This window comes from Oncorhynchus clarkii, chromosome 13, assembly GCF_045791955.1.
Source record: "Oncorhynchus clarkii lewisi isolate Uvic-CL-2024 chromosome 13, UVic_Ocla_1.0, whole genome shotgun sequence".
NCBI lineage: Eukaryota > Metazoa > Chordata > Actinopteri > Salmoniformes > Salmonidae > Oncorhynchus > Oncorhynchus clarkii.
The window spans coordinates 8,846,510-8,863,287 of NC_092159.1; the positions used below are offsets into that span (position 1 = coordinate 8,846,510).

At 46.7% G+C, this 16,778-nt stretch overlaps 1 protein-coding gene across 4 annotated transcripts in view; it reads left to right on the top strand.

Annotated features, from left to right (window-relative positions):
- The first annotated feature begins 311 nt into the window (after nucleotides 1-311).
- Nucleotides 312-16,778, top strand: part of LOC139424345 (transmembrane channel-like protein 7) — a 21,501-nt gene continuing 5,034 nt past the window's right edge. Inside the window, exons 1-8 of one of the 4 annotated variants that reach the window (XM_071176079.1) lie at nucleotides 312-662; nucleotides 7,481-7,727; nucleotides 8,263-8,411; nucleotides 9,363-9,497; nucleotides 9,597-9,649; nucleotides 10,321-10,460; nucleotides 15,361-15,508; nucleotides 16,357-16,524. In XM_071176079.1, the coding sequence (XP_071032180.1) occupies nucleotides 614-662; nucleotides 7,481-7,727; nucleotides 8,263-8,411; nucleotides 9,363-9,497; nucleotides 9,597-9,649; nucleotides 10,321-10,460; nucleotides 15,361-15,508; nucleotides 16,357-16,524 (1,089 nt within the window). In that variant the 5' untranslated portion in view covers nucleotides 312-613. The remainder of the gene's footprint in view (nucleotides 663-7,480; nucleotides 7,728-8,262; nucleotides 8,412-9,362; nucleotides 9,498-9,596; nucleotides 9,650-10,320; nucleotides 10,461-15,360; nucleotides 15,509-16,356; nucleotides 16,525-16,778) is intronic. The other 3 variants (XR_011635927.1, XR_011635928.1, XM_071176080.1) reach the window with 3 other exon arrangements.

Genomic DNA, 16,778 nt, shown 5'->3' on the forward strand with positions numbered 1-16,778 from the left:
TCTCACACACACACACACATACACACACACACACACACACACACACACACACACACACACACACACACACACACACACACACACACACAGACCATCTTACTTGCTCTGGACCCTCTCCACTCCGCTCCTCTTCGACCTCATCCAGTCAGGCCTGTTAGCAGTGTGTATGTGTGTATGGGTGAATTTGTGTGTATGCGTGTGTGTGTCTTCGTTCTCAACAACAGACTCAATAACGCAACACCCATCTCTGTTTCCTGTCATGTGATTTCCTGAGACCTGTCGGCAGAAGCTGCAGCTCATCCACAGGTCTTAGATCAGCTCTAAAACATGAAGTAACAAGTCAACTTATAGGGGAGGATGACGTATCTAAGGTAGATGGGAGACAGAGACACAGAGAGAGAGAGGGAGAGAAGGAAACAGAGAGGGGCTGATGCGAGGCTGATATTGGGTGGGAAGTGTGTGAATGTGTGTTTTGAAGGGAGCTTTGAGTGAATGTGTGTACAGCGTTTAGTGACTTTGTATGTGCGTGTGCGCATATGAGTGTGTGTGCGAGCATGTGTGTGTAAGATCAGGAAGAGGAACACAGTAGAGACCTAGAAGACCTTGAAGAAAGATGGAGGACAAAGAATGCAACAGCGGTGGCTTCATGAGGCTCGTATCAGGTAAACGTGTGTGTGTGTGTGTGTGTGTGTGTGTGTGTGTGTGTGTGTGTGTGTGTGGGCCACTTCCATCTTTTATGTGTTACACCCCCTCAGTTGATATAACTAACTATCTAGGTGTTTAACTTCAGTTGATATAACTAACTATCTAGGTGTTAACTTCAGTTGATATAACTAACTATCTAGGTGTTTAACTTCAGTTGATATAACTAACTATCTAGGTGTTAACTTCAGTTGATATAACTAACTATCTAGGTGTTAACTTCAGTTGATATAACTAACTATCTAGGTGTTAACTTCAGTTGATATAACTAACTATCTAGGTGTTTAACTTCAGTTGAGCATGCAGCTTTAAACTTTCACTTTTCAGAGATGCGTGTGTGTGTGTGTGTGTGTGTGTGTGTGGGGGGGGGGGTGTGTGTGTGGGTGTGTGTGTGTGTGTGAGAGAGAGAGAGAACCTTGTCTACTTCCTCTTGTTAGGTCAGTTGATGTTTTGTTGGTTGGTTATTTAGATCAGCTCTGAAATTAGCATATAGAATTGAATTATATCAAATAATATCACTTGCATCATTTTATTTATTCATTACTTTTTTTCCTATACCATCTCGCCTGGTTGGAGGACTTTGTGGAAACAGAAAAATGTAATACGTATAGTTACAGTGCCTTGCGAAAGTATTCGGCCCCCTTGAACTTTGCGACCTTTTGCCACATTTCAGGCTTCAAACATAAAGATATAAAACTGTATTTTTTTGTGAAGAATCAACAACAAGTGGGACACAATCATCAGCACCTCCCTCCCTCCCTTGCGAAAGTATTCGGCCCCCTTGAACTTTGCGACCTTTTGCCACATTTCAGGCTTCAAACATAAAGATATAAAACTGTATTTTTTTGTGAAGAATCAACAACAAGTGGGACACAATCATGAAGTGGAACGACATTTATTGGATATTTCAAACTTTTTTAACAAATCAAAAACTGAAAAATTAAGCGTGCAAAATTATTCAGCCCCTTTACTTTCAGTGCAGCAAACTCTCTCCAGAAGTTCAGTGAGGATCTCTGAATGATCCAATGTTGACCTAAATGACTAATGATGATAAATACAATCCACCTGTGTGTAATCAAGTCTCCGTATAAATGCACCTGCACTGTGATAGTCTCAGAGGTCCGTTAAAAGCGCAGAGAGCATCATGAAGAACAAGGAACACACCAGGCAGGTCCGAGATACTGTTGTGAAGAAGTTTAAAGCCGGATTTGGATACAAAAATATTTCCCAAGCTTTAAACATCCCAAGGAGCACTGTGCAAGCGATAATATTGAAATGGAAGGAGTATCAGACCACTGCAAATCTACCAAGACCTGGCCGTCCCTCTAAACTTTCAGCTCATACAAGGAGAAGACTGATCAGAGATGCAGCCAAGAGGCCCATGATCACTCTGGATGAACTGCAGAGATCTACAGCTGAGGTGGGAGACTCTGTCCATAGGACAACAATCAGTCGTATATTGCACAAATCTGGCCTTTATGGAAGAGTGGCAAGAAGAAAGCCATTTCTTAAAGATATCCATAAAAAGTGTTGTTTAAAGTTTGCCACAAGCCACCTGGGAGACACACCAAACATGTGGAAGAAGGTGCTCTGGTCAGATGAAACCAAAATTGAACTTTTTGTCAACAATGCAAAACGTTATGTTTGGCGTAAAAGCAACACACCTGAACACACCATCCCCACTGTCAAACATGGTGGTGGCAGCATCATGGTTTGGGCCTGCTTTTCTTCAGCAGGGACAGGGAAGATGGTTAAAATTTATGGGAAGATGGATGGAGCCAAATACAGGACCATTCTGGAAGAAAACCTGATGGAGTCTGCAAAAGACCTGAGACTGGGACGGAGATTTGTCTTCCAACAAGACAATGATCCAAAACATAAAGTAAAATCTACAATGGAATGGTTCAAAAATAAACATATCCAGGTGTTAGAATGGCCAAGTCAAAGTCCAGACTTGAATCCAATCGAGAATCTGTGGAAAGAACTGAAAACTGCTGTTCACAAATGCTCTCCATCCAACCTCACTGAGCTCGAGCTGTTTTGCAAGGAGGAATGGGAAAAAATGTCAGTCTCTCGATGTGCAAAACTGATAGAGACATACCCCAAGCGACTTACAGCTGTAATCGCAGCAAAAGGTGGCGCTACAAAGTATTAACTCAAGGGGGCTGAATAATTTTTCACACCCAATTTTTCAGTTTTTGATTTGTTAAAAAAGTTTGAAATATCCAATAAATGTCGTTCCACTTCATGATTGTGTCCCACTTGTTGTTGATTCTTCACAAAAAAATACAGTTTTATATCTTTATGTTTGAAGCCTGAAATGTGGCAAAAGGTCGCAAAGTTCAAGGGGGCCGAATACTTTCGCAAGGCACTGTATATAATATATATGGAACAAAAATATAAACGCAACATGTTAATTAAGTGTTGGTCGCATTTTTCATGAGCTGAAATAAAAGATTGTATTTCTCAAAAATGTTGTGCACAAATGTGTTTATGTCCCTGTTATTGATCATTTCTCCTCTGCCAAGATAATCCATCCACCTGACAGGTCTGACATATCAAGAAGCTGATTAAACAGCATGATCATTACATAGGCGCACCTTGTGCTGGGGTCAATAAAGGCCACTCTAAATGTGCAGTTTTGTCATACAACGCAATGCTACAGATGTCTCAAGTTTTGAGGGAGTGTGCAATTGACATGCTGACTGCAGGAATGTCCAACAGAGCTTTTGCCAGAGAATTTAATGTTAATTTCTCTACCATAAGCCACCTCCAACATCATTTTAGAGAATTTGGCAGTACATTCCAACCAGCCTCACAACCGCAGACCACATGTAACCACACCAGCCCAGGTCCTCCACATCTGGCTTCTTCACCTGCGAGATCGTCTCCATCCCTCTCTCTCTACCTCTTACTTCACCCTCACTCACTCTCTTCATCCCTTCATAGATGCTCTCCTCCCTTCTCCCTCTATCCATCAACCTCTTATCCCCTCCATGGACCAGAGTAGCTCCATCCTTCCATAGATGAGTCTCTCTCCCCCTTGCTCATTCTGTTTCATTTATATAACATTTGTGGTTACTTTTACCCCTTTTTCTCCCCATTTTCATGGTATCCAATTGGTAGTTACAGTCTTGTCCCATTGCTGCAACTCCCGTACAGACTCGGGAGAGGCAAAGGTTGAGAGCCACGCGTCCTCCGAAACACGACCCTGCCAAGCCACACTGCTCCCTTAACCCGGAAGCCAGCCGCACCAATGTGTCGTAAGAAACACGGTACACCTGGCGACCCCAGTCAGCGTGCGAGCACCCGGCCCGCCAACAGGAGTCGCTATAGCGTGATGGGACAAGCACCCGGCCCGCCAACAGGAGTCGCTATAGCGCGATGGGACAAGCACCCGGCCCGCCAACAGGAGACGCTATAGCGCGATGGGACAAGCACCCGGCCCGCCAACAGGAGTCGCTATAGCGCGATGGGACAAGCACCCGGCCCGCCAACAGGAGTCGCTATAGCGCGATGGGACAAGCACCCGGCCCGCCAACAGGAGTCGCTATAGCACGATGGGACAAGGACATCCCGGCTGGCCAAACCCTCCCCTAAGTGCCTTAGACCGATGAGCCACCCCTCCCTGCTCATTCTGTCTCACTCTCTCCCTCCCTCTCTCTCTCCCTCTCTCCCTCTCTCCCTCTCTCCCTCCCTCCCTCTCTCCCTCCCTCTCTCCATCCCTCTATCCATCATTCATCCATCATGTAATTTACAAAATAGCCTCCAACACTCTACTTAGCAAATTGGATGCAGTCTATCACAGTGCCACCCGTTTTGTCAACAAAGCCCCATATACTACCCATCATTGCGACCTGTGTGCTCTCGTTGGTTGGTCCTCGCTACATATTCGTCGCCAAACCCACTGGCTCCAGGTCATCTATAAGCCTTTGCTAGGTAAAGCCCTGCCTTATCTCAGCTCACTGGTCACTGAAGCAGCACCCACCTGTAGCACGCGCTCCAGCAGGTATATCTCACTGGTCACCCCCAAAGCCAACACCCCCTTTGGCCACCTTTCCTTCCAGTTCTCTGCTGCCAATGACTGGAACGAACTGCAAAAATCACTGAAGTTGGAGACTTATATCTCCCTCACTAACTTCAAGCATCGGCTGTCAGAGCAGCTTACCGATCGGTGTAGCTGTACACAGCCCATCTGTACACAGCCCATCTGTAAATAGCCCATCTGTAAATTGCCCATCCAACTACCTCATCCCATATTTGTTTTTTGTTTTTTTCTGCTCTTTTGCCCCCCAGTATTTCTACTTGCACATCCTCATCTGCACATCTATCACTCCAGTATTTCTACTTGCACATCCTCATCTGCACATCTATCACACCAGCATCTCTACCTGCACATCCTCATCTGCACATCTATCACACCAGTATCTCTACTTGCACATCCTCATCTGCACATCTATCACACCAGTATTTCTACCTGCACATCCTCATCTGCACATCTATCACACCAGTATCTCTACCTGCACATCCTCATCTGCACATCTATCACACCAGTATTTCTACTTGCACATCCTCATCTGCACATCTATCACACCAGCATCTCTACCTGCACATCCTCATCTGCACATCTATCACACCAGTATCTCTACTTGCACATCCTCATCTGCACATCTATCACACCAGTATTTCTACCTGCACATCCTCATCTGCACATCTATCACACCAGTATCTCTACCTGCACATCCTCATCTGCACATCTATCACACCAGTATTTCTACTTGCACATCCTCATCTGCACATCTATCACACCAGTATTTCTACCTGCACATCCTCATCTGCACATCTATCACACCAGTATTTCTACCTGCACATCCTCATCTGCACATCTATCACACCAGTATCTCTACTTGCACATCCTCATCTGCACATCTATCACACCAGTATTTCTACCTGCACATCCTCATCTGCACATCTATCACACCAGTATCTCTACTTGCACATCCTCATCTGCACATCTATCACACCAGTATCTCTACTTGCACATCCTCATCTGCACATCTATCACACCAGTATCTCTACCTGCACATCCTCATCTGCACATCTATCACACCAGTATCTCTACTTGCACATCCTCATCTGCACATCTATCACACCAGTATTTCTACCTGCACATCCTCATCTGCACATCTATCACACCAGTATCTCTACTTGCACATCCTCATCTGCACATCTATCACACCAGTATCTCTACTTGCACATCCTCATCTGCACATCTATCACACCAGTATCTCTACCTGCACATCCTCATCTGCACATCTATCACACCAGTATCTCTACTTGCACATCCTCATCTGCACATCTATCACACCAGTATCTCTACTTGCACATCCTCATCTGCACATCTATCACACCAGTATCTCTACTTGCACATCCTCATCTGCACATCTATCACACCAGTATTTCTACTTGCACATCCTCATCTGCACATCTATCACACCAGTATCTCTACTTGCACATCCTCATCTGCACATCTATCACACCAGTATCTCTACTTGCACATCCTCATCTGCACATCTATCACACCAGTATCTCTACCTGCACATCCTCATCTGCACATCTATCACACCAGTATTTCTACCTGCACATCCTCATCTGCACATCTATCACACCAGTATCTCTACCTGCACATCCTCATCTGCACATCTATCACTCCAGTGTTAATTGCTCAATTGTAATTACTTCGACACTATTGGCCTATTTATTACCTTACCTCCTTACTTAATTTGCACACACTGTATACAGATTTTCTACTGTATTATTGATTGTACGTTTGTTTATTCCATGTGTAACTCCATGTGTTGTTGTTTTTGTCGTACTGCTTTGCTTTATCTTGGCCAGGTTGCAGTTGTAAATGAGAACTTGTTCTCAACTGGCCTACCTGGTTAAATAAAGGTGAAATAAATAAATACAAATAAAATATCTCTCTCCATCCATCTCTCCATCCCCCTCTATATCCCTCTCTCTATCCCTCTACATCCCTCTCTCTATCCCTCTCCATCCCTCTCTCCATCCCTCTCATCCCTCTCTCTATCTCTCTCCATCCCTCTATCCATCCCTCTCTCCATCCCTCTCTCTATCTCTCTCCATCCCTCTTTCGATTCATCTATCCATCCCTCTCTCCATCCCTCTCTCTATCCCTCTCCATCCCTCTCTCCATTCATCTATCCATCCCTCTCTCCATCCCTCTCTCTATCTCTCTCCATCCCTCTCTCCATCCCCCTCTCCATCCCTCTCTCCATCCCTCTCTCCATCCCTCTCTCCATCTCTCTCCATCCCTCTCTCCATCCCTCTCTCCATCCATCTATCCATCCCTCTCTCCATCCCTCTCTCTATCTCTCTCCATCCCTCTCTCTATCTCTCTCCATCCCTCTCTCCATCCCTCTCTCCATCACTCTCTCCATCCCTCTCTCCATCCCTCTCTCTCTCCATCCCTCTCTCTATCTCTCTCCATCCCTCTCTCCATTCATCTATCCATCCCTCTCTCCATCCCTCTCCATTCCTCTCTTCATCCCTCTCCATCCCTCTCTCCATCCCTCTCTCCATCCCTCTCTCCATCCCCCTCTCTATCCCCCTCTCCATCCCTCTCTCCATCCCTCTCTCTATCTCGCTCCATCCCTCTCTCCATCCATCTCCACCCCTCTCTCCATCCCTCTCTCCATCCCTCTCTCCATCCCCCTCTCTATCCCTCTCTCCATCCCTCTCTCCATCCCCCCAATAGAGGAGAGCTGTAGCTCCACTGTGACAGACGAGTTGTGTGTTAATAACTACCAGACTGAGATCTTCAACCAGCTCCCCAGCTCTTTGGCCCGACGACGGTCCCTCCATCACCACCAGGACAGGGGGACCACAGAGACATCGCACCCAGTAGAGAAGTACCCTGGACTGGTAGGAGAAGCCAGAGACAAGGCCACTACCCAGCCGATCAGGAGCCTGCCGGTGTGTATGCAGAGGAAGAGAGAGGCAAGGTGAGTGATCGAGAGGATGTGTCGCACACACATACAAATATTCACCAAACTGTTGCAAGAATAAGGGTCACGGAGACAGTGTTGCAAGAATAAGGGTCACGGAGACAGTGTTGCAAGAATAAGGGTCACTGAGACAGTGTTGCAAGTTGCTTTGCCATTCTCTGTTTCAGTGTTTATGTTATCATATAAGGCAGAGTGAGAGAGTTGAGTGTGTGTGGATATGGGTGTGTGTGGATATGGGTGTGTGTGGATATGGGTGTGTGTGGATATGGGTGTGTGTGGATATGGGTGTGTGTGGATATGGGTGTGTGTGGATATGGGTGTGTGTGGATATGGGTGTGTGTGGATATGGGTGTGTGTGGAAATGGGTGTGTGTGGATATGGGTGTGTGTGGATATGGGTGTGTGTGGATATGGGTGTGTGTGGATATGGGTGTGTGTGGATATGGGTGTGTGTGACACAGCTGTATAATGATACAAGATATAAGATTGAAAAGACTACTTGCTGGTAAAGAGGTGTGTCATCTGTCAATCAGGGACCTGAGGCACCTACAGACGCGCACTGTTGGCCGATGGGAGTCATGGAAGCGGAACCAGAGCATTAACAGGAAGAGGCTCGGGGAGCAGGTGGACGAGGCAATGGCAAGGCTTTTGCCATGGAGCAGCACCCTCCACACCATTGAAGGTGAGAGGGAGAGGGAGAGGGAGAGGGAGAGGGAGAGGAAGAGGGAGAGGGGAGAGGGATTGAGAGTGGGAGTGCGTGTGTGTGTGTGTGTGCGCGTTTGTGTTGCCCAACCCCACCTCAAACTTGTATATCAAACAGACCATTTAAAAAATGCTTGCTATTTCCTCATAAAACATGACGTTATCTCCCTGAGGACGATGAGCTGGCCAATCAGCGGTCTACTTGCATGAATAATTGTTTTATGACCAGTATGCGCCCACACCATTCAGACACAGAACATCTGCTTCTAAACACACATAATTACCTTGTTTGGGAAGGACAACTATTTCACTCATATTGTGGCACAACGTTTTGAAGTGTTCAGATAGAAATATGTTACGTAGAACTAACATGCAACGTTGGACAGCTTTTGGCAACTGAACACTCCAAAACGTTGTGCCATGCTGAACGTGCCTCAGTATTTACATGCCTTAAAGTAACTGTCCAGTGTTTCCACATTTCTATGAAATAGGACCTATAATTACTTACAATATGAGTGAAATAGTTGTCCTTCCCAAACGTGGTAATTATGTGTGTTAAAAAGCAGGTGTTCTGTGTCTGAATGGTGTTGGTGTATATGGGTAATATATACCTGGTGCACCACCACCTGTCTCTCTCTCCCCTCCAGGTAGAATGGTGTTGGTGTATATGGGTAATATATACCTGGTGCACCACCACCTGTCTCTCTCTCCCCTCCAGGTAGAATGGTGTAGGTGTATATGGGTAATATATACCTGGTGCACCACCACCTGTCTCTCTCTCCCCTCCAGGTAGAATGGTGTAGGTGTATATCGGTAATATATACCTGGTGCACCACCACCTGTCTCTCTCTCCCCTCCAGGTAGAATGGTGTTGGTGTATATGGGTAATATATACCTGGTGCACCACCACCTGTCTCTCTCTCCCCTCCAGGTAAATTCGGTGTAGGTGTGAAAGCTTATTTTGTCTTCCTGAGATATTTGCTTTACCTGAACCTGCTCCTGTGTCTGGTCATTGGAGGGACTATACTCATACCCACAGCAGTCTACGACAGCGATGGTGACAGAGGTGTGTGGGTAATATATTCTTATAATGTGCAGGATGTATGCGTCATTGTGGGAAAACGGCATATACTTAGTTGAAAGTTGCTCTGTGATGTGGTTGCAGGACTACTGAGGTTTGAGGGCAATGACTCGGTTTTGGACTTCTTCGTTGGTTCGGTGAGTGTGTGTGTGTGTGTGTGTGTGTGTGTGTGTGTGTGTGTGTGTGTGTGTGTGTGTGTGTGTGTGTGTGTGTACGTGTGTGTGTACGTGTGTGTGTGTGTACGTGTGTGTGTGTGTGTACGTGTGTGTGTGTGTGTGTCTGTGTGTCTGTGTGTCTGTGTGTGTGTGTGTGTGTGTGTGTTTGTGTGTGTGTGTGTGTGTGTGTCTGTCTGTGTGTACGTGTGTGTGTGTGTGTGTGTGTGTCTGTGTGTGTGTGTGTGTGTGTGTGTGTGTGTGTGTGTGTGTATACGTGTGTGTGTGTATATGTGTACAGCAGTGGAGGCTGCTAAGGGGAGGATGGCTCAAGCATTTCGCTACACTCGCACTAACATCTGCTAACCGTGTGTATGTGACAAATAAATTAGATTTTGATTTTTGGGTATTTTTGTATTTTTTCATGGTAATGTCTGGAACAGAGGAAATGGAAGGGCATGAAACCATGTGTCTGATGTATTTGATACCATTCCACCTTTCGCTCCAGTCATTACCACAAGCCCTGTCCTCCCCAATTAAAGTGCCACCAACCTCGTGTGGAGTACAGTGTGTGTGATTTAACCCTCTTTCTCCCTCTCTCTCCTCTCTCTCTTCCTCTTGATCACCCTCCTTTCTCTCTTCCCTCCCTCCTCCAGGGTTTTCTAGAACGTTCTCCAGTATTCTATGGGTTCTATGCACGTAGTTCTCTAGACCTGCTGTGTCTGAACACGCCCCTCCTCTTCCTCCTCGGAACCCTCACCGTCCTCATCCTCAGTCTGGTCATGGTGGTCCGCAGGTCAGACACACACACACACACACACACACACACACACACACACACACACACACACACACACACACACACACACACACACACACACACACACACACATGTTGTTTTACTATCCTTGTGGGAACCAAACAATTGATTCCCATTCAAAATCCTATTTTCCCTGACCCTAACCCTAAACCTAACCCCTAACCCTAAACCTAACCCCTAACCCTAAACCTAACCCCTAACCCTAAACCTAACCCCTAACCCTAACCCCTAACCCTAAACCTAACCCCTAACCCTAAACCTAACCCCTAACCCTAAACCTAACCCCTAACCCTAATTGTAATCCTAAACCCTAAATCTAAATTAGCTAAATGTTCCCACTTGTCCAAAGGTTCCTTGTTTTACTATCCTGGTGAGGACATACACACACACTGTCCCTTTAGCACAGGTATTCCCAGGGGTACGCCCAACACCGTCGAGGGTACGCCCCCAAAGAAGTGATTTCTTCCCATTTTCAAACTTTTTTTCTCTCGCCAGAGTAGCCTCGTTTCACTGCCAAAATTAAATTAAACCATCCAGTGTTCAGCAAAATAACAACACAATGTCAAATACAGGCAGCCAAATAATTAACATCCAATCACATCGACCGTTACTCTCTCGCGGTAATTCCACTAACGGTCTGTATGTAGCCAAATGTAGCTGCTGCTCATGTTGGTAATTGTACTGATGGCGCAAAAGCCATAACAGGGAGACACAGTGGAGTGGTAATGCGCGTGCAGGCAGTTGCTCCCGATGCTACTTGGGTCCACTGCAGCATCCACCGAGAGGCTCTTTCTTGCTGCCAAGGGAATGCCTGACAGCTTGAAATACGTTTTGGACACTACAATGAAAATGGGTACCTTTGTTAATTAATAATCCTCTTAAGGATCTCTACAGATCGGTGTCCCACCCACGGGACGGTTGAGCTAATGTGCGCTAATGCGATTAGCATGAGGTTGTAAGTATCAAGAAACATCTGATATTGGCAGAAAGCTTACATTCTTGTTAATCTAACTGCACTGTCCAATTTACACTGGCTATTACATTGAAATAATACCACTCTATTTTTTGAAGAAAGTGCACAGTTATGAACTTGAAAAGTTATTAATATTCCAATTAGGCACATTTGGGCAGTCTTGATACAACATTTTGAACATAAATACAATGGTTCAATGGATCAGTCTAAAACTTTGCACATACACTGCTGCCATCTAGTGGCTAACATCTAAATTGCACCTGGGCTGGAATAATACATTATGGCCTTTCTTTTTTTTCTTCTTTGTATTATCTTTTACCGGAACTAATGTGTTATATTCTCCTACATTCATTTCACATTTCCACAAACCTCAAAGTGTTTCCTTTCAAATGGTGTCAATAATAAGCATATCCTTGCTTCAGGTCCTGAGCTACAGGCAGTTAGATTTGGGTATGTCATTTTAAGTGATTTTTTTTTTTTTAAAGGGGCAGATCCTTAAAGCAGGGCCCCTGAAGGCCCCTCTCGTATTTTCTGCATTATGCAATAATATGGGCAGCGACCATGTAACACTTTTCCAACATACAGAAGTGCCCTGGTTATCAAGGGGCAAAGTATTGACATGTTTTTATGAATTGAGAGACGAGCTTAAAGTTTCCTTTACTGACCATAATGGTCACTTGTCTGACCGCTTGATGATGACGAGTTTCTCACACGACTGACCTATCTGGGTGATGTTGTTTCTCACAGGACTGACCTATCTGGGTGATGTTGTTTCTCACACGACTGACCTATCTGGGTGATGTTGTTTCTCACAGGACTGACCTATCTGGGTGATGTTGTTTCTCACAGGACTGACCTATCTGGGTGATGTTGTTTCTCACAGGACTGACCTATCTGGGTGATGTTGTTTCTCACAGGACTGACCTATCTGGGTGATGTTGTTTCTCACAGGACTGACCTATCTGGGTGATGTTGTTTCTCACAGGACTGACCTATCTGGGTGATGTTGTTTCTCACAGGACTGACCTATCTGGGTGATGTTGTTTCTCACAGGACTGACCTATCTGGGTGATGTTGTTTCTCACAGGACTGACCTATCTGGGTGATGTTGTTTCTCACAGGACTGACCTATCTGGGTGATGTTGTTTCTCACAGGACTGACCTATCTGGGTGATGTTGTTTCTCACAGGACTGACCTATCTGGGTGATGTTGTTTCTCACAGGACTGACCTATCTGGGTGATGTTGTTTCTCACAGGACTGACCTATCTGGGTGATGTTGTTTCTCACAGGACTGACCTATCTGGGTGATGTGGTTTCTCACAGGACTGACCGATCTGGGTGATGTTGTTTCTCACAGGACTGACCTATCTGGGTGATGTTGTTTCTCACAGGACTGACCTATCTGGGTGATGTTGTTTCTCACAGGACTGACCTATCTGGGTGATGTTGTTTCTCACAGGACTGACCTATCTGGGTGATGTTGTTTCTCACAGGACTGACCTATCTGGGTGATGTTGTTTCTCACAGGACTGACCTATCTGGGTGATGTTGTTTCTCACACGACTGACCTATCTGGGTGATGTTGTTTCTCACAGGACTGACCTATCTGGGTGATGTTGTTTCTCACACGACTGACCTATCTGGGTCAGGGATGGGCGGCGGACCGTTTTTTGTGATATACCGGTATTGATGCAGGGACCGGTTTGGGTTTTTACTTGACCTTCTCTACCGGTATTGATGCAGGGACCGGTTTGGGTTTTTACTTTAACTTCTATAACAGTATTTGAATGTTTGGTTTGTAACTATATAATTAGAATAGACATTATATTCCCATGATTCCAACAGTTAACCCAAGTGTTTTGCTCTAAATCGCAAGTCAAACTGCAACATTTGGTTAAAAATAAAGCCCAGATTACTTGCTCATATGATGCAGCCCTACGTGGCAGTGTGGAAATGATCTCAAATGCAGAAATGTATGATTATTAACTATGACTTTTGGGGGTTGAAGTTGAATTGAACAGTATAAAAGAATCAGAATGGACAAAGATGTATATTTTGCCACCCGAGGGTCACGCACTACTCATAAACAAATGTAGAACTTTTATTATTAAAAAACATAAAATACCATCAAATACTGTCATACCGGCAATTTTATTTTAAATACCATGATATTATATTTTGGCCATATCGCCCAGCCCTAATCTGGGTGATGTTTTTTCTCGCTTGAATGATCTGAATCTGGGATTACAGGGACTCTCCTCAACTATATTCAATGTGCGGGACAAAATAGAGGCTATGATTAAGAAGTTGGAGCTCTTCTCTGTCTGCATTAACAAGGACAACACACAGGTCTTTCCATTATTGTATGATTCTTTTGTGTGTAAATGAACTCAAGCTTACGGACAATGTCAAATGATATAGTGAAGCACCTGAGTGAGTTGGGTGCACAATTAATCAAGTACTTTCCCGAAACGGACGACACAAACAACTGGATTCCTTATCCCTTTCATGCCCTGCCTCCAGTCCACCGATATCTGAACAACAGCCTCATCGAAATTGCAAATTGAATTTAATCAGAAGCCACTGCCAGATTTCTGGATTGGGCTGCAGAGTATCCTGCCTTGGAAAATTGCGTTGTAAAGACACTGATGCCCTTTGCAACCACGTACCTATGTGAGAGTGGATTCTCGGCCCTCACTAGCATGAAAACTACATACAGGCACAGACTGTGGAAAATTATTTAAGACTGAGACTCTCTCCAATACAACACAACATTGCAGAGTTATGTGCATCCTTTCAATCACATCCTTCTCATTAACGTGTGGTGAGTTATTCACCATCTTCGATGAACAAATAAGGTTTTATATGTAAAATGGTGAAATAAAGAGCAACAGTATTGATTATTATTATTTGTGCCCTGGTCCTATAAGAGCTCTTTGTCACTTCCCACCAGCAAGGTTGTGACACAAACTCACACTCATTCTCATGTTTAATAAATGTATCGTGTGTGGCAGGCTTACAATGACGGCAAAAAACAACATTTGAGAGTACGCTGACCTGGTGCTAGAGGGGGTACAGCTGACCCTGGTGCTAGAGGGGGTACAGCTGACCCTGGCGCTAGAGGGGGTACAGCTGACCCTGGCGCTAGAGGGGGTACAGCTGACCCTGGCGCTAGAGGGAGTACAGCTGACCCTGGCGCTAGAGGGGGTACAGCTGACCCTGGCGCTAGAGGGGGTACAGCTGACCCTGGCGCTAGAGGGGGTACAGCTGACCCTGGCGCTAGAGGGGGTACAGCTGACCCTGGCGCTAGAGGGGGTACAGCTGACCCTGGAGCTAGAGGGGGTACAGCTGACCCTGGCGCTAGAGGGGGTACAGCTGACCCTGGCGCTAGAGGGGGTACAGCTGACCCTGGCGCTAGAGGGGGTACAGCTGACCCTGGCGCTAGAGGGGGTACAGCTGACCCTGGCGCTAGAGGGGGTACAGCTGACCCTGGCGCTAGAGGGGGTACAGCTGACCCTGGCGCTAGAGGGGGTACAGCTGACCCTGGCGCTAGAGGGGGTACAGCTGACCCTGGCGCTAGAGGGGGTACAGCTGACCCTGGCGCTAGAGGGGGTACAGCTGACCCTGGTGCTAGAGGGGGTACAGCTGGAGGTTGAATGTTTGAAGGGATACGGGACTATAAAACGTTTGAGAACCACAGCTTTAGCGCATGCCTAAACCAATCCAATGCTGTTACATTTGTAGTGCGTAGTGAACGAGTACACACTTCAGCAAGGAGAGATTATTAGGACGTAGCTAAGGATACGCTGTTAAAGATGTGTACACAGGGAGCGACAGTTACTGGCCAGAGTTGTAGTATCTGCTTTAAAAACAATAACAATGAATCACCTCTTTTAAACAGGACGGTTGTAGGCTACAAGCACACATGGTTGCTAGGCAACCGCTACAACATCCACATGAGCTACAAGGTGTTCTGTGGGTGGGACTTCTGTATCCAGGACCCCGAGGTCGCCGACCTCAAACGCAGCTTCATCAGGAACGAACTGAAGGTTAGGGGTGGAAGTCTGTCTGCCCTTTTCAACTAACTCTCTCTCTCTCCATTATGATTGCTCTGCATCCGTTCCTCTCTCTCTCTCTCCGTCTACCACCACGCTCTGTCTCTCTCTCTCCGTCTACCACCACGCTCTGTCTCTCTCTCTCCGTCTACCACCACGCTCTGTCTCTCTCTCTCCGTCTACCACTACGCTCTGTCTCTCTCCCCATCTCTCTCTCTCTCTCTCTCTCCATCATGATTGCTCTGCATCCGTTCCTCTGTCTCTCTCTCTCGTTCAAAAAATGAGTTCACACAGACCATCTCTTTCTTTCTGTTGTGCAATGGTCTGGTCTGGCAACTCTTTAATTTACAATACCTACAAAGGTTCTTCCTCTTCATTCTCTCTCCTTCTTTACCTTTATATTTAACACTCGTTCTCCTTTCTGTTCTATTCCTTTCTCTTTGCCCTCCCTCCCTCCCTCCCTCCCTCCCTCCCTCCCTCCCTCCCTCCCTCCCTCCCTCCCTCCCTCTCCCACTCCCTCTCCCCTCCCACTCCCTCTCCCCTCCCTCTCCCTCTCCCTCTCCCTCTCCCTTTCCCACTCTCTCTCCCCCTCCCTATCCCACTCCCTCTCCCTCTCCCTCTCCCTCTCCCTCTCCCTCTCCCACTCCCTCTCCCCCTCCCTCTCCCCTCTCTCTCCCTCTCCCTCCCTCTACCTGTCCTTCTCCCCCTCCTTCTCCCCCTCCCTCTCCCACTCCCTCTCCCCTCCCTCTCCCACTCCCACTCCCTCTCCCACTCCCTCTCCCACTCCCTCTCCCTCTCCCATTCCCTCTCCCTCTCCCTCTCCCTCTCCCCTCCCTCCCCAGTTATACTTAGAAGAGGAGAGGTTCCAGCAGCGTGAGGCCAGGAGGACGTTGGGTCAGTGGGCACACCTCTACTCCCTGCGAGGGCTGCTCCACTTCCTGGTCCTGGTTCTACTGGGCGGAGCCTTCTGTCTCATCTACTATGCCACCATGGCCTCAAAGGCTGAGAGGGTATGTGTGTGTGAGTGTGCATGTGCATGTATTAGTTAGTTATTGATTTAATTAGTTAGTCAATTTATCAGGTTCATTATTTTGGCAACCTTTTTACTCCCTCCCCCCCTCCCCCTCCCCCTCCCTCCCCTCCGCGTCTCTCTCCCCCTCCCTGTCTCCCTCCCCCTCCCCCTCCCTCCCCCTCCCTGTATCTCTCCCCCTCCCCGTCTCCCTCCCCGTCTCTCTCCCCCTCCCCGTCTCCCTCCCCCTCCCCG